The 18,554-nt window shown below is 39.7% G+C and overlaps 1 protein-coding gene across 1 annotated transcript; it reads left to right on the forward strand.

The window, feature by feature from the left end:
• The first annotated feature begins 458 nt into the window (after positions 1-458).
• On the forward strand, positions 459-13,672 carry LOC101958631 (glutathione S-transferase A1). The gene is made up of 7 exons (XM_005318561.5): positions 459-617; positions 4,689-4,797; positions 7,302-7,353; positions 8,209-8,341; positions 10,090-10,231; positions 12,018-12,149; positions 13,270-13,672. The coding sequence occupies exons 2-7, from the start codon at positions 4,711-4,713 to the stop codon at positions 13,390-13,392; spliced, it is 669 nt and encodes a 222-aa protein (XP_005318618.2). The 5' UTR covers positions 459-617; positions 4,689-4,710; the 3' UTR covers positions 13,393-13,672.
• Positions 13,673-18,554: the final 4,882 nt, after the last annotated feature.

Raw genomic sequence — 18,554 nt, forward strand, 5'->3', positions numbered from 1 at the left:
CAGAGTAAACAGTGTGTGCAAAGGCTCAGGCACAAGGAGCTAGAGTGCAGCCAATAAGATAAAAGGTCTGCTAATGACCCCAACCAGGCAGCCAAGGTCTTACCATCTGGGGCTTGGACAACTCAGCCAGATTCCTTGGGCCTATGGAATTATGCAACAGAATCCACAGTTTAGCCCTTTCTACAAAAGTAGATTGCTCCCTCCCACTCTTATCAAATTCCTTTTCTGATAGCACTTTCTTACATTGAGGTTTTTCTTCCCCCATGAATTTTTTTATTCTTTTTTTTAATCTGCCCTAAACTTTACAGTCTATTTAATGAAATCTTTTGAAAGTAGTGTCCTAAGAAAACTGATGTCCAGTGACCATGACCTTCTAGGACAGACTTAAAATCCTTTGTTAACACATACATTGATAATTCTAAAGGACAAAATTGCCATTTTCTTTCTAATCTAGCATAACATTCTGGAAACATGAAAGCCAGGGGAGTGGCTGTTCCCCATTGGACCCCACCCCTGTTCAGAGAGCAAGGGTTGTTAGCATATTAAAGCTGCTAACACACCCACACAGAGCCGGGCCTAGAGGAACACAGCAGCCAGGCAGCCTGCACTTGAATCAGGTTGGTACTCCCTTTTTAAAATCTTCCTGAATGTTCTCGTGCCTGCTTCACTAGGAAAACATTTTTAAATGTGGTACGTTGTGTGAGCATTTTATGTTCTTATATTGCTTTCTTTGTATACTCAGGGGAAAAGAAATGTTGTCTATTAGTTCTTTAAGGAAAAATAATATCCAAGAATTCAGAAGAAAAAGACAGAGAATTTGATGCTAGGAAAAAAGCGAAATTGGTGTCATTATCAGTGATCTGAAGTGCTTGCTTCCTAGCGCCTGCCGGCATGTAGGAGCTGACACTAAAGTTGTGTTCTCCATTTAAAGTATGTATTAGTGTGACTCATATAGGAGTTGATACACAATTATGATGGGAGCACCACTTGAACAATGAAAAGAAAATATATCTAGGTGGTTGTATGGCTCTTGAAGTAGAATATCCAGTTTGGAAACCAGTAATCAGTGACTGCCACTCAGAATCTGAATGGCAATCTCCTAACTGACTTCACGAGTTTGTGTTCATATATTGCATTGTAATTGGGTATCAAGTTCTTCTTCCTGCATCACCATCACCGGCTCCCTCTCCTCTTTCTTCTTCCTCTCCTTCTCTTTGTCTTCATCCTTTCTCCTCCTCTTCCTCTCCTTCAATGCTACTGAAACCAAAGGGTGGGCCGAGCTTAAATTCTCAAAGTCACAAATGAATCTAAATGTATCGGACTTTGGGGGGCAGTAAGGCAAGTGGACCTGGCTTTATTTCTTAGGGGAACTAAAGAACAACGCCCATCTTTTGAACTGTCATGTTCCTAGTCCAAAAGAGAATTTGGAAATACCTTTTATTTGCCAAGTTAAATATGCCCCTGGGCTATGCTACCAAAGAACTTAACCTCTTTGTTTCTACTAGGTAGGAAACTTCCATCGCTTTAATTATTCTGTTTAAACGTCAGAATGGCAGTTTTTATAACCAGAATTGGTTATTTTATTACAATGATCCTAGCTTATTATATTTTTGCTCTATACTAAGTGTATTCTTAAATAATGATTCCTCTAAAGGAAATGCTATAAAGCAGAATAACAGCTACAGATTTTGGACCGAACATGGCACAATGTACAGTGCTAAAAGACTGTGACAACTTCTCTGCTTCATGGGCTCACAATTTAGTGTGTGTTCTTGGAAGGAAGAAAATGGTAACCTTTTCAGGCTGGGAAAATTCAAAAATAAGCTATAGCAGAAGGAAACTACTCTGAATATCAGAACTAGGTTAAAATCCAGACTTTAGCAAAGTGGAAAATCACACACCCTTTCTAGAGTTCAAAGTATTCATTACCAGTTTGGAGGAAGGGCTAACTGACGTCTCAGATCCCATCCAAGTCTATAACTTGGAAATTCTTAAAGGGAGAGCTTGATCTATCTGTGAAGCTATAATTGGTTTTCATGAGGCACATACGGTCACTAAGTAACAAGTGACAGTCACTAGTGCCCCCAAATAATTGTCAACATAAAAAGAATAAAATGAATTTTTTTATATAAGAAAGACTCAGAATCTCAGAACTTGTGAAAGGCCACCTGCGTGTTGGGGCCTGTGCAGGGCAAACCAGAATTCATGGAGGGAAAAAAAACCAACCCCAAATACCCAGAATCTTCTGTGGGAGAAGAGATTAAAATGTAATGAAGGGGATGTACTCTATAGTATTGCTACCAGCAGCTTTTTTATATACCCATGAGGAACAACCCTAATCTAAGGGTAGGAAGGCAGACACACAGGGATTTAGAAAGCTGCTTCGGCTGGATGGTACTAACCTAGGCACAAAGGGCAGACTCTTCATCTCAGCCTGGCATCTTTGTACCCTGGCTCTGGCTTGCTTGAGTGATGAGTCTTAGGTCCAATTCTCAGGAATCCATAAAGGACAGCCACACATTTTGCAGGGTGCATTCTGCTGCATCAGGTGTCTTCAAGCCTGTGGTCCTGACTAGATGGGGCAGGGACCAAAGCAGACTAGTATCTTGCTCCCTCCAACCATTGTCACTGCTTAACGTGCTTGATATGTGGAAACTGTTCTGTGAATGTTCGAAAGTTTGAACGAAATTTTTAAAGAAGAGCAATATATTTACATGGAAAGCAGAAAGAAGGCAATAAAAAAAAAAGAAAAGAAAGAAGGAAAGAAAAAGATTACACTAAATTTCCCCTGGCACATTTAAATGATTTTGACATACAGAAAAATCAAATTTCACACATGATAGCTCAGTGGTAGAGCACTTACCTAACATGGGTGAGGCACTGGGTTTGATCCTCAGAACCTCATACAAAATAAATAAATAAAATAAAGTTTTGAAAAATATATTTAAAAAAATAACTACTGCATAGAGATAAATATATATGTGCTAAAAACTGAACAACCACAAAATCTTGCAAAACACATTTTAAAGTGTTTTCTGACCAAAGGTCTAGCAATTAAAAATAGATTTGAAATTGTTTCCCGCTAACCCAAGGCAATTGAATCTTTGCTTTTTAACGAACTCTGGGCTTTTGTATTCACAGTCCTGATGAAACTTGCCTCACCCCATGGCTGAACTTGCCTGGCCACTGTGGGACTTGCTCTTTCTGGCTCCCTTCTCTGAACTATTCTCCCAAGCAGCTTGGGATACAGCAGTGATTCTCAGACAGGGGTGATTTTGCAGACCTAAAGGAGATTTGGTAAAGCTTAGAGATGTTTGGGGTTGTCATGATTGGACAGTGGAGGGAAGTACAGAACTATGCTTTTGGATGCTGCTTAGTAAATAAACTCCAATAGTTTCCTGCAACAAAGAATTTTCCAGCCTAAAATGTCTACAGTGCAGAAAAGCTGGGGATAGGCAACAGATTTCTTTGGCTAGTCCCAGCCAAGTGTATCTCTTACATTTACACCAACACAGAGCACAGTCACATATACAACCTCATAAGATAACTGGAAATAAAATCAAGGTTTCACCATAAAACACTGACGGTTGCCATATATGGCTCACACCCTGATATTTTCTATGATGATGAAACTTTAAAACATTATCTGAAAAACCATGGTATTGATTTTACAACCCACAAAGGAGTCATGATCCAAAGTTTGCAAAATGCTGATCTAGAGAAGTTCCAAGGTTTGGGGGACCAATAAAAGTGTACTTGACAAATAAAAGTATATATATATATATATATATATATATATATATATATATATATATATATATATATACTTTTTTTTTTTTTGGTACTGGGGTTTTGGCAATTGAAACCAGATGCACTTTACCACTGAGCCACCTCCTTAGCCCTTAGCCCTTTTTTTATTTTGAGACAGACTCTCACTAAGTTGCTGAGGCTGGCCTCAAACTTGCCATCCTCTTGCCTTAGCCTTGCAGGTCACTGGGATTACAGTTACAGGCCAGCGTACCTGGCATAAAAGTGTATTTGAATGCCAGGTTTACCATATCAGTAACCTATATAGATATAAATATCTTCTTTTGCAAACTTAGAATAATAAAAATCTATATGAAATAATTTTATGAGGACTAAATGAAGATAAAAATGAGAAACAAAACGTGTTCCCCGTGATATAAATACTCCTTTCTTGGATTGTAAAAGAAAGTTCAGTAGTGGAAAAACGGAATTTCAGTATAAAAAAGAAATAAGCACCTTTTCCTGTGGGGAGAATTTAGGTTTAGGCTGCAGTCAGGGAAGACTGAACCTCGTTTTAATGCTTTTGAATAAATGCAGCACAGGAGCCAAAGAGCTGGCAAGTAACTTTGCTCCTGTCCCCTTCTTCCTGCCAGCCACTATGTCCTGTGTCCTGTGGTTTTTGAGGCCTCCTTCCAGGCTGCCAGGTCCTTCAGGTGTAGGATCCAACCTGCTCTGTTCATATCCTCAAAATGAGGGCAAATAGCAATATGAGAGTGGCTTGGTGCAATTTCAGGAGTGGACCAAGGAAGATCTTCCTGGGACTCCAGCAACCCTTCCATGTAGAAGGCAGATTTTTTTTTTTTTGTATTGTTGGATTATGAGCCATAAATTAAAGTACCTCTTTCTTCTGTGTACTCACTCATTCATTCATTCATATTTAGTGAAACAAGAGAGACTGCTAATATGGCGGGGAAGCCTGTGCTTCATTACTTCAAGAGCCGGGGCAGAATGGAGTGCATTCGGTGGCTCTTGGCAGCAGCTGGAGTGGAGGTAGGTTCTAAGTACCTTACCTTACGTTGGATCTAAAATTGACTATATCAACATACTTTGCTAAGCTAGGAGAGTTCCATACTAGATAACCTGTGAATGGTCTGCCTTAAATAAAAAAGTCCCGTTATTATGAAAGAAATTGACTGACTGACCAAAGGGAAATGACAAAAATCTGCCTGGCAAAGGGCCACATGAACAATTAAAGTATATTCTGTAAGTGTATTTTAATTATATAGAATAATGTAAATAATGTACTCTGATCGTATTAAAAGATATTTTTAAAAGAAATCAGAGACATCAAATAATCACAGTGTGTGCATTTAAATGAACTTTATAGTTTGTGACGGAGGCAATTAGAAACTGGAATATTGAATAGGTATCAAGTGAAATTTTAAAATCTTTAATTTTCAGTGAGTTTTTTGTGTGATTTTAGGTGTGATATTGTTATTTTTTAAAAATAGTTCTTAGTTTTAGAGACACCCTGAAGTATTTAGGATGAGATCACATGATACCTCAGACTTATTTCACATGACCAAGGTGAGAGAGAGGATGGACACGGGGAGGAAATAAGATGAGCGTGAGTTGGTAATTACTGGAGCTGGTGACTGAAATGAGGAAGATGCTTGTGTTTTTTTTTTGTTTTTTTTTTTTTTTAAAGAGAGAGTGAGAGAGGAGAGAGAGAGAGAGAGAGAGAGAGAGAGAGAGAGAGAGAGAGAGAGAGAGAGAGAATTTTTAATATTTATTTTTTAGTTCTCGGCAGACACAACATCTTTGGTTGTATGTGGTGCTGAGGATCGAACCCGGGCCGCACGCATGCCAGGCGAGCACGCTACCACTTGAGCCACATCCCCAGCCCGATGCTTGTGTTTTATGTGTTTTTTTTATATGTACCCAAAACCTCACACAATATAAAGGTAAAATGTGTAAGAAACTAAAAGTAATTAAATTAAAAATAAAAGCACAGATGAGAGGTGGGAGGGAGTAGAGAGTAACAACCGGCTTTTAACAGTGGAGCACATCTGTTTAGTAATCATTTTGTTGAGCACCCATGAAATGCCAGGTTCTGTGCTGGGTCCTGAGGACACAGGGTGAACAAGGCAGACATAGTTCCTGTCTTCAGGCAGCCTGCATATATGTGAGGATGCAGACAAATTGGGACTTAAATGAAGGGTGGGAACAAGCATTTTACCGGGTTAAAAGGCCATTGCTGGAATGGAACCACCATTTGATCCAGTTATCCCACTCCTCAGCATATATACCCAAAGGACTTAAAAAAAGCATACTATAGTGATACAACCACATCAATGTTTATAGCAGCTCAATTCACAGTGGCTAAGCTATGGAACCAACCTAGGGGACCTTCAACAGATGAATGGATAAAGAAATTGTGGTATATATACACAATGGAATGTTACTCAGCCATAAAGAAAAATGAAATTATGGCATTTGCCGGTAAATGGACAGAACTAGAGACTATCATGCTATGTGAAATAAGCTAGTCCCCCGCAAACCAAAGGCCAATGTTCTCTCTGATATGTGGATCTAACACACAATAAAGTGGGAGGAGGGAAGAATAGAAGTTCACAGGAGTAGACAAAGGGGAATGAAGGGAAAGAAGGGGAATAGGGATAGGAAAGACAGTATAATGAGTCAGGCATAACTTTCCTATGTTCATATATGAATACATGACCAGTGTCAACTGCACATCAAGTTCAACCACAAGAATGGGAAGTTGTACTCTGTATATATAATATGTCAAATACACTCTACTGTCTTGTACATCTAAAAATAACAAATAAAAAAAGAAAGAAAGAAAAAAGGCCATTCCTTCTAACTTTTGAATAGGAAAAACTGGTAAGGCTCTGTGTTGAGTGCTTCCCCCTAGTGGCATCACCAGGAAAAACAATTTTTAGTCGGATCAGAGGGACCCAGCAACTGCAGAAGGGGTTTCCTGGGAGGGAAGTGAACACTCTCAGGGAGAGATTTTGTTCTGTGAGTGGGAGCAGAAGAGGATGGTTAAAGGGTATGGTCATGTTCTGTGAAGGGAATTTTTAGTGTGCTCCCTTGCCGTCCTAGGGGATTACACTTTCTCAATTCCTTCATAAATGCCTGAGACTTTTTAGCTTGATCCTTTCTGAATTTCATAAAGAAGCAAGTACACAAAACCTCAAAATACTGTAGTGCTATTCCAGGCAGATATAGATATAAATATAGATATAGATCTTCAGTACCATTTCTATCTTTTTATATGGTACTAGGGATTGAATTTGGTGGTGTTTTAGCACTGGGCTACATTTCTAGCCCTTTTTAAAAATCATGCCCTTTACTTGGTAGAGCTAATCTGAAGTTCCAAGTGGTCCTGATCAGACTCTTCTGTGTGTACTGCCAAACTCAAGAAAATTTAACCTCTCCACTTTAATTACTGAACAGGGACTAGTTAAGTTTTAAAGGCTACGAGGTTATGCAGTGAACAATAAGAACTTCTTGACTTTTTCTGTTTCCAGTTTGAAGAGAAGTTTATAGAATCTCCAGAAGATTTGGATAAGTTAAAAAATGGTAAGGCCATCTGAATGTTCTTGATGAAAGTGTCCAGCAAAAGGTTGAAATACCAGGCAATGATATGGTGTATGGTGGGGTGGTAGCTAGGGATGGTAGAGAGGTAGAGTCGGGGTAAAATGTAAGGGTGGGACTCCTTGAAAAGATCTGGCAACTCTCACAGGGTTAAAAAGGCTGAACCTCTCTGAGAATTGCTAAAGAATCATTCCCGGGCCTTGTGAGTACCCTCTCCTTGCTTTCTCATCCTTTCTACACCAGAATGAGCTCAGGATCCTACTGTGTCCTCTCATCCAAGCACACACAGGGATGCATTAGATGGCAGGAGGGGAAATAGATGGGACAATTACCTTGAGTTTTTTAATTTATGACTTGTCACAATATTCCAGCAAAACTGAAGACTTGAAAGAGCCTAGAAAGGAACCTCAGCATAAAAAACTCTCAGAACCTATCTTAAATGTCAAGAACACCGTGAGACTTAATTTGGAAGCTTCCCACTTAAAATGACATCTGGCTGGCAGCCCTGCCACAGCCCCTCCTAACCTTCCTAAAATATCCATGAAAATGTATTAAACACACACACACACACTCACTCACACACACACACACAAAGGCACTTAGTATGTATTTAGATGGGAATAAAAGACAAATAAAATAAGCTAAAAAGTAAAAAAATAGGTGAGGAAAAAGGACTATAGGAAGCTAAAAATAAAATGCTATTTTACTTGAAAAGTTACCAGACAATATATATATTTTTTTCCATTTGTATCTTCAGTCATTTCAAGGAACATTTTCTCATCATGAATGAATGGGACCCATAGACATTTCATTCTCTTTTTCCTTTTCTCCTTCCACAAGATGGGAGTTTGATGTTCCAGCAGGTGCCCATGGTGGAGATCGATGGGATGAAGCTGGTGCAGACCAGAGCCATTCTCAACTACATTGCCACCAAACACAACCTCTACGGGAAGGACATGAAGGAGAGAGTCCTGTATGGCGTATTTTCTGTTCTCACACTAAGAGATAACAAGGGAAAGATTTAGGCTCTTTCTCGGGTGAACAGGACCATGACAGCCGGATCATGACTGGCATCAGGCTGGGCTGGGCAAATACAATATGGCAGAGTCCTATGGATATGAGGGAAGAGGAATCTTGGAGTAGGTTCAATGAGTGTCATTATAGCAGAGGATGATGTTCTCAGACTCAGCACAGGGACAGAGTTTTAAACACTGATAAGCCATGAAGTCATGAGGATAGTAGAATCATGATTCTAGGTGCTCAGTCCTAGAGGTTAGACTCCAGCTAACAGCATAGGACAAAGACTATCATGTTTGATGGTGTCAAGGAGGAGTCCTGGGGAGGGAAGGATCCAAAGGACTGATTCCTAATTTCCAGAAATTATAATAATGATGACCAGGAACCTAAATTACCAGCTTATGCTATGGATGGGTCAGCTCCATGGAAAGTGAGTAGAGGCTGGTGCCTAAGATAACGGGGTTTCCTAAAGTGTTTCATGAAGGACTAATGCAGCTAGGCTGATTCTGCACCCTCAAAGCTGGGGTGGGATTTTCCTCCCTATTGGGATATAGCTGCTTGATTAAAAACAAAATTCTATATGGAACTGTGGGGTTCTCCAAAGAGTTACAGAATTATCAATGACCCAGCCATTCTAGTATGAGGTATATATCCATCAGAAATGGAAATACATTTTTACTATTATTCATATAGAAATGTTCTTGGCAGCATTATTCATAAATTTTAAAAAGTGATAACATCTCAAATATCTAACAAAGGATGAATGGAGGAATAAAATGTGCTATAGCTATACAATGGAATAGTATTTGACCATGAGAAGAGATAAATTCCTGTTGTATCTACAACATGGGTAAACTCTGAAAACATTATGTAAAAGAAACCACACCCAAAAGAGGCCTTATATTCTGTGATTCATTTATATAAAATATTCACATTAAAATCCATAGAGGCAGAAAATAGATTGGCAGTTGCCTGGGGCTGTAAGGAGTGGGGGAAGGGACTCACTACCAAAGCACATGATTGCAAGGAGGGGGAGTTGGAGTGATTGAAATGTTCTGTAATTAGAGAATGTTAATGTTTCCAGAATTCTATGAATGTACTAAAACCTGCTGAACACTATGCTTTAAAGGGGCCACGATTATAGTGTGTGATTATGACAAAAAAGCTGTTACTTCAAAAGAATTGTAGAAAGTCCAGTTTGAAATAGCAGAAATAAAGGTCTCCTAAGATATGCATTAGTTGTAATTGAATAAAATATTGCACCAAATAAAGAGATATTTTAGGTGGAGTCCTGGGGAATGGAAAGAGGCCCAGGGTAGGGAAACAGCATGTGGAGAAAATAGTGGAAAGTGTTTCATGAGAAATAAATGGGAGAACTTCTAACCTTGAACAGGAAAATGAGCTTGGGCTATGTAACAGGATGAGACAGGAGCAGGAGAGTATTTGAGAGGCTTACTCAAAGGTGGGACATTAGCCATTTTTTCATGGAACAAACCACAACAGATAAAGATAAATAGATTGTTCCAAGAAATAAATGTTGACACATAGTAAAATCATCACATAATGACTAGCACATAAAAAGCACCCACTAGACGGGAATTATTTGGCAACAGCCTGAAGCTCCACGCTCTGAAGTTTTTAAACATTAACATCTAAAGCAAGAAACATTGACTGTTGGAAACATTAACTGTTTTTGTCTTTCAGGATTGATATGTACACAGAGGGTATAGCAGATCTGAATGAAATGATCATGCTTCTGCCACTATGTCCTGCCGATCAAAAAGATGCCAAGATAGCCTTGATCAAAGACAGAACAAAGAATCGTTACCTCCCTGCCTTTGAAAAAGTGAGTGAGTCTGATCAGTTTGGGGCACTGGGTTCAGTGGACAAGAGAAAAACAGAACTGGGCATTTATAGACATTGATTTTCACTTCCAGAAAGGCTTCTTGAACACCAGAGCAATGCCCTGACTTGCAAGGCATTTTATGAAAAATGGACTGTGAAGATGCCTTGTGTAGTTATACCAAAGTTCTCATTTTTTCAGCAAAAGTTTAATTTATTAGGCCCCAATCTAGAATTCAATATTTGATGGAATGTCATGGTCGCAGCAATTGGGCTGTAGAAGACTCTGAACCACAGTAGAGGTTGACTAGATGCTGCAGAACACCTGGGGCTTTAATTCCAGAGCAACCTGGTGAAAACGATGCATTGCAGAATACTCTGGCACCCCGTGTGAATAGGGAGACGTGATACTGGCTCATCAGAGGAATTTGGGAGAGTTTCAAGGACGGATGAGAAGTCTCTAAACAAGGATAGTGGCAGAAGATGGACAGTAAGAGATAGATGAAGGGATGGTATAAAAAATAATTTTATAGGATTTGGGGACCTAGCTTTCAGACTTGAGGGAAAAGCCATGCAAAGTAAGGAAATGAAGGTCCATCATTACATAGTGCCTAGCTGGATTAAGATTTCTCTCTGAAGGTAAATTGAGGACATTTCAAGGACAAAACTAGTGTAACTGATGCTTGGTAACAATTAAGAACAAAAAATGATTACAAATGATATAGTTATCAAACAAATGAATTGTAGAACTAGCATTTACACACACACACACACACACACACACACACACACACACACAGTCTGGAGCGCATTTACCAAAACATTTAACAGTGGTTCATATTTAAGTGGTGATGGCAAGTGTGTGTTTCCTTTTTATACTCTATGATTTTCACATTGATAGAATGTTTAAATAAATACCACATATTTCTGATACATTTTGTTATGCCAATTTCATACATCCAGAAAAGTTGAAATAAGTGTCTAATGAATGCATAGTTCCACCTAGATAGCAGAATTAACGTCCTATGATGTTGACTTCATCATATGTGTCTATCTCCCTACAACCCTCTCCATCAGTTAAATGTATTATTTTTCATGTATTACAAAGGAATTTGCAGATATCAGTACAGTTCACCCCTAGGGAATTCCTCATGTAGATTTTTACCATAGTGTATGTTAGGAGTTACAGCTGATTTTTCAAAGGAGGTAATGAATTCAAGTTCACCCAGGTTTACCTCAGATTCCAGAGAGAGAACAAAAAAGTGATGAGAGCAGACAAGATGAAGAACACAAACTTTAAGATTGTCTTTCCCTGGGGGAGGGTGCTTCCATGAAGGTGGAGCCAATACCATAGGACATGGGAGAGAGAGAGTAGGCTGCATCCTTTTAGAGTGTGGAGCAGATAGAAACATGTTAAGCCCGTGGCATGTGTGGAAGATCCAGGCAGGGGAGAGGACACTCTCAGATCTCAGGGCTTCACCCTGTGGGGTGTGGGGCAGACAGGAACACGGTCAGCCCTTGGTGGATGCAGAAGATGCAGGTCCTATTGGGAGGTATGAATGACACAGGGATGTAGGGATGAGAATGAAGGTCCCCTGGGCTTTAACAGAGGAGGGAACAGAGCCCCACTTTGCACTGTCTCTCATGAGTCAGGGGGTCTAAAGAAAGGTCTACAGCTCCACACCTGTCCAGGAGGTAGGAGGGGTTGAGTTGGGCTGAGAAGCTTGGGACAACTCGAGGTACTAGCTAGCTGTGCATGTGTTCACAATCTCACTCCTTGTATTCTGCAGGTATTGAAGAGCCATGGACAAGACTACCTTGTTGGCAACAAGCTGAGCAGGGCTGACATTCACCTCACTGAACTGCTCTACTATGTGGAAGAGGTGGACTCCAGCCTTCTGGCCAACTTCCCTCTGCTGAAGGTGATCTACCTCAAGTCCTCAGAGAGGCAGCCCTACATCTCCTTTCACGAATCTCATTATTTGAACCTTTGAGTTGGTGAGGTTCCAACCTCCAGCCTTCTCAAGGCCTTCCACTCCTCCCCCTGGCCTCCAGAGTGAACTTCTAAACCCTGGATTTGAAGCATGAAAAACATCTTGTTAGTTGGGTTTGGTGGCACCTACTTGTAATCCCAGCTACTCAGGAGACTGAGGCAGTTCTAGGCCAGCCTGTGCAACTTATAGAGATCCTGTCTCAAACTAAAATAAAACAGGATGGGGGTGTAGCTTAGTGGTAGAGTGTCCTTGAGTTCAATCTCCAATGCCTCAAAGGAAAAAAAAAAAAGAGAGAATTTTGGTATATATCTCAGGAAATCTGAGAGGTGAATGCTACCTAAGAAAAATATTTTGCCTTTTATTGTGAGAACCCAGGGCCCAATGCACTTGCTCCCTCCCTCTCCCCCTGTCCCACTCTGTCTCTCTCTCTAGTCTCCTGTTCCTGGTGGGCTCTGTTCCTGATCCCTCTGGGATTCCTTTATCCCAGGTATGCCCTTGTCTTTGCATAGTGAGTCCATCTGAGCAGGTGTCTTTCACCGATCTCCTGCCTTTGGTTCTGACTCTTAGACACTGTTTCTCACGCCACAGTTTCCCACCTCATCTAGTTTCCCATTTCTTAACAATCCTAACTTTCGTCTCTCAGTGTGAAAATTGGTTGACACTTGCCCCAGGTTAAACTTTAATATTTTCTCTTCACTTCCAACTCAATTTCCCCATGTCTTAATTTTTTTGGATACTTGTCTCTGTTGATATCTGAGCGACATGTTGCTCTTCTTTGAGAAAGAAAAATCAGTCTATAGGATTCAGGTCTAAGAGGGCAGTGGAGACTGTAACCTGAATAAAGTCTTAAAACATACCTTTCAAAAATATGCCATTGAGCTGTTTCCTCCCTCTAATCTTCTTTATTATTAGATATCTGTTTCTAATGTTGCTGATGGAGGGACTTGGTTTGTTTTTGTCTAGAAGAGGTGCAGATTCCCCGGGGGTTGTGCTAATAGTTGGTTTAGACTTTGGACCCCTCCCCAAGACTATGATTTTTGTGTTGCAGGCCCTGAAAACCAGAATCAGTAACCTCCCCAGTGTGAAGAAATTCCTGCAGCCTGGCAGCCAGAGGAAGCCTCCCACTGATGAGAAAATGTTAGAAGAAGCGAGGAAGATTTTCAAATTTTAAGAAAGCTGGCATTGACCAAGACCAGCATACCGAATTTCTAAAGTTTTGCAATAATGAAGTGCTTCACCTAAATGTTGATCTTGGCTTCTATTAAGAATATAATGATGTTTTCAAATTATGTATGATAATCAAATAATAAAACTCCTTGGAGAAGACTTAATTTAAACTTATTCTCTTCATAGGATCTAATATGAAATCAGATTTCTAATCTTCTTCTAACATGTCTCTTTCTTGGAATTAAAATCCTAATAAAAAATAAAAATATAAAAAACCCCACAAAGGCTGAATGTTTTCTGTAATATGCAGATGCTAATTCACAATGGGGGGGCACTAGAGAAGAAGAGAGTTACCTTAGATTAGGTAGAGGGCAGTGAAGCAGGGGAGAGAAGGGGACGTGGGGATAGGAAGGACAGTAGAACGAAACATTCATTATTCTTTTATGTGTTTATGTGACTGTATGACCACTGTGATTCTACAACGTGTACACTCAGAAAAATAAGAAATCATATCCCATCTATGTATATCAAAGTGCATAAACACATTCTATTATCATGTATAACTAATTAAAACAAATAAAAATTAAATAAAAATTAAACAATACAAGAAAAAGTACAACTCAAAACAATTTGGAAACCAAAAAAAAAAAAAATAGAGATTTTGTGGATTGTTTTACTTTTCCAAGAATTGTTCTGAAAGGTTAATAAAATAGGTACTTGTCACTCCATTTTTCTGTATGCTTAATAAAACACTGTTGAAATCCTGAGAACTGTTTGCTAATCCTGTTCCCAGAATGTGCTGTCCCCAACTGCCAAACTGCAGGATGCACTCCCTCACTCGGTTGCAGGCAAACTGTCCACTCGCCCTGACCTGTCAATGAACTAACTTCCCTCCCTGCCCTCTCCAAGGAAAGTATATAAGCTCTGCTTAAGCTGTTCTCAGGGCTCTCTCTCTTTGCTCTATGCAAGTGAGCTCTGAGCCCCAGCATGCTGGTCCCCAAATAAACCCTTTTGCTGTTGCATGAGACAGTCTCTTGGTGATCTCTTCCTCCGACGTTTTACCGGTCCCTTACAGTTCTATAACATCTGTCAGACAGTTTATTAAAGAGTCCGGTTTAGAAATATCCATTTGAAATTCTCAAGTATGAATAGGAAAATGGTTATCATTTGGGGTAATCGCATAACAAAATTTCCTTCTTGTCTTGAAGAGCTATTTTATTTCTAATTAAAAAAAAAAGTTTTGTTAGCTATTTGCCCCAAATTCACCTTTAACTGTGTGTACTCTATTTGACTCGGCCATGTGATATGAAAAGTTTTCCAGCAGGCCATCTGCTTGCTGTATGCAGACATCCTTACCTGCTGGGTTAATAGAGGTTTTCATCTGTCATAAACCTTCATCTAGTTCATGGTCATTCCACAGGAAGTTTCTTCAAAAGGGCAGTTCCCAATGCCTTGCACAGAGACATTCTGAGCACATGACCAGTGCCAGAGGGAGCTGAGGAGTTCATGCTAAAGTTGCACTCTCTGTAGGAGTAGTGACAACATGGCTGTGGATTGGAATTTGTCAAGATCACAGACTTGAAATCCCTAATGGACCAGTGAAAGTGACATTCATCTACGTAGTTCCAGGAATTCAATTACTTCTCAAACCTCTACCTCCTTTTGAGAAAGAAGCTGCCCAGTCCTACCAGACACAATCCAACCACTACACGATATGGCACACAATAGTTCTAGAACTTGCAGGTGAATCAAAATCTGTAAGAACGTTTGGATTTATACAGAAGAATGACCTGGATTTATAACTTCACAAAATTAAGCACAATAATTATCTCCTTGTGAACTCTTGTAGTCTCAGGTTAAGGAGTATCTGTTAATATCTGCCCTTTTCCAAGTTTCTCTTCCTCGGTCCTATGTACCCTCAGTAGGGCAGGCTTACTTCTTTATTAGTTCTGTTTGATCTGTAGAAAATTGTTTCTGATAATCTAGACTGGCTGATGCCATGTCACAGTTCTATTATTTAATGCCTCTGTAGCACTCCTTTACATGAAGAAAGATCAAAGGGAGAAACTATATAGACACCTGTGTACTCTGTTGAGAGCCACAGCCGAGTTGGGATGGCGCCTAGCATTTTGCCAGTACTTTTGAGTTCTCGCAGAGTTCCCGTTGAGTTCCGGTTGAGCTCTCGCGGGGATTCCTGGAGAGTTCCAGTTGGTTGGTGAAGCTTCCGGTGGAGGGAGTTCCAGTTGGTGTTCCTCCTCTTCCTGGAGGAGCCGTGTGGGTGACGTTTGGGAGAGTTCCTGGGGAGTGTGCTGGTGGAGTTTGGAAATAAAGTTTGTTCCTGCTTGAGTGGCTCGTGATTTGCGCCCAGCCAGATTGCGGCAGCACTCAAACATTTCTATAAATATCTTGCACCCCTATTGAAGCATTCCAAGCGATACTGTAATACAACCACGTGAGAATGCTTGCTAAAATGCCACGGCAACTCTCTGCTCTCTGAGCCGTCACAATTTATTGAAGACACAAATACGCATATACGTATGTATTCAAATTTAATATTTATTTTAATAAGAATGAAGTAGTCTGAATGTCAGGAGAGGTAAATTCTAGTTCATTCTTTGCCACTCATTAGGTAGGTGACAAGTCACATTTTCTCTCTGGTATTCAATCATTTATGACAAACCTAGAAAATGACTAAAGCAGGGATTCTTGGCTTTGGCACAACTACCCTTATGGATCGGGTAATTCTTGGGGGTCTGTTTATTGCTGTATATTTAGACTCAGACTAAACCTCTACTCAATTGATGCTGTAACTTCCTGATCCTCAAATGCTGATAACCCAAACTGTCTCCGGACATTGCTGCATGCCGTCTAGGATACAGGCCAAAATCAACCTTGGTCAAGACTCACTGGACTTCTCAGGCGCTAAAACTCAGAAAACTAGATAATCACTGGAGCACATGTGCAATTTTTTAAAAAGACCTCTAAAATCACTGAGATAGAATGTATAACATCATTGTAAATTAGAATATAAGTTTCATCAGTGCACTGGAATAAGTGTTAATATTGGTGGAGAAAGTTATAAGAGACCAACAGTTTCAGTGAGATCCTCTTTTCTGTATCCAGATTTTGGAGCTGTCAAAATCACATTGTAAGTTGGCACTGAGAGTGAGATTTTCTCAAAGATAAGATGAAATCCTAATTTGAAGGGGAAGTGGATAGACATTTGAAGGGTATAGTGTCCACTGCACCTGAAAATTGAGAGGCTATCTTAGCAGGTAGGACTCACCTGGGCAGAAGGGGAAGGGTCCTTGATTCTCTTTTCCTGGCAGCCTTCCTCAGGCTCTGACTAGCTTGGTTAGGATTTCCAATCATGACCCTTGGTTGGAAATCCTAGGAACCCATAAAGGGAAATCACTGCAGGGTACATTTTACTATGCCAGGTGTTCACCAACCTGTGGTAATGATTAGTTTTAAGCCCCTTTTAGGTCACCAAATTAGGCTAGTGTCCCTATCAGCCTTCATTATTGGTTGACAGGTGGAAACTACTCAATGAGTATTAGGAAGCTTAGTGAAACTCTTTTTTAAAAAAGAAAACATAAATCATAAATAAGGAATTATAAAAGGACCAGGACCAAAAAGTCTGTTTCCAGTTAAGGAACAATGGAGACAAGTGATCACTTTCATTGAGCGTTCAAGGAGACCATCCCTAGAGTTAAGACTAACTAGAGAGAGAAACAGTGGGTCTCCCAACACAAGGATGGAATCCATGCAACAGGACCCGAGCAGGAAAGGTTCAGAGCACCTCAAGTAGGGGTCAGCAGCAATGGAGATCTTGACTGAGGATGAAGGCCCATTGAGAGCACAGTATAAACATTGGGAACCAGAAATCTGGTGCAGTCCTGGTACCAAGCCAAGCTGTGTTTGTGATGTGCCAGGCCTCCCTGCACCTTCACTGATGGTTTTCTCTAAAAGTTTGACTGATTAGTGAATATCATTGACCTCTCTGCACAGGAGATTAAAATAATAATAATAATAATGGAGTCCTTATTTGGCCTATTGGAGAAAAGTCCAAATGCATATCTCATTCCTATCAGAGCTAGATTACAAATGGATTTAGAGATAGAAAGTTGGACAGAGAGATATATGGAAGAGGGAGGACTCATGTGTCATCCAACCTGTGTAACTTCTCACCCACGCTCAGACCTTCAGACAGGAGGAAATTCCCATTTACTGAAACACTTTTAGGAATTTTATGTCCATTATCTCATTTAACATTTTCTCAACAGTCCTTCAAAGAAAGTATCCATTTCTCTTTATTTTCAGAAGAGGGTTTGAGCTCAGAATTTGAAAAACCTTCCCAAATTTGCATCTCTCCCAAAGGAAGGAGTTGGAATTTATGAAAAGTTATCTATGCTAAGGCCAAGGCCAACATCATTCTAAATGGAGAAAAATTGAAACCATTCATCTAAAAACTGGAATAAGACAGGGATGTCCTCTTTCAAAATTTCTATTTAACATAGTTCTTGAAACTCTAGCCAGAGCAATTGGACAGACAAAAGAAATTAAAAGGATATGAATAGGAAAAGAAGAACTCAAACTATCACTATTTGCCTACAACATGATTCTATACCTAGAAGACTCAAAAAATTCCACCAGAAAACTTCTAGAACTAACAAATGAATTCAGCAAAGGTGCAAGATATAAAATCGACACCCATAAATCAAAGGCATTTCTGTACATCAGTGACAAATCCTCTGAAAGAGAAATTAGGGAAACCACACCATTTACAGTAGCCTCAAAAAAATAAAATACTTGAGAATCAACTTAATGAATGAGGTAAAAGACCTCTGCAATGAAAACTACAGAACACTAAAGAAAGAAATTAAAGAAGACCTTAGAAGATGGAAAGATCTACCTTGTTCTTGGATAGGCAGAATTAATATTGTCAAAATGACCATACTACCAAAAGCACGATACAGATTTAATGCAATTCCAATCAAAATCCCAATGACCTTCTTCTTAGAAATAGAAAAATCAATCATGAAATTCATCTGGAAAAATTATTCTTCTTTTTCTCTCCTAATGAAACAGGCTCAGACTCATAACTGCTTTAATTTACATTGGAACTTTTATGGATTAAATTCCTTTCAAGACCAGCCCATTTTC

Source organism: Ictidomys tridecemlineatus, chromosome 8, assembly GCF_052094955.1.
Source record: "Ictidomys tridecemlineatus isolate mIctTri1 chromosome 8, mIctTri1.hap1, whole genome shotgun sequence".
Taxonomy (NCBI): Eukaryota; Metazoa; Chordata; class Mammalia; order Rodentia; family Sciuridae; genus Ictidomys; species Ictidomys tridecemlineatus.

Bases quoted from the DNA above. Each gene is read 5' to 3' on its own strand.
- LOC101958631 (XM_005318561.5), top strand. From the start codon at position 4,711: ATGGCGGGGAAGCCTGTGCTTCATTACTTCAAGAGCCGGGGCAGAATG. The intron at 8,342-10,089 runs GTATGGCGTATT...TTTGTCTTTCAG, and splicing joins GACATGAAGGAGAGAGTCCT to GATTGATATGTACACAGAGG. The intron at 10,232-12,017 runs GTGAGTGAGTCT...TGTATTCTGCAG, and splicing joins ACCTCCCTGCCTTTGAAAAA to GTATTGAAGAGCCATGGACA.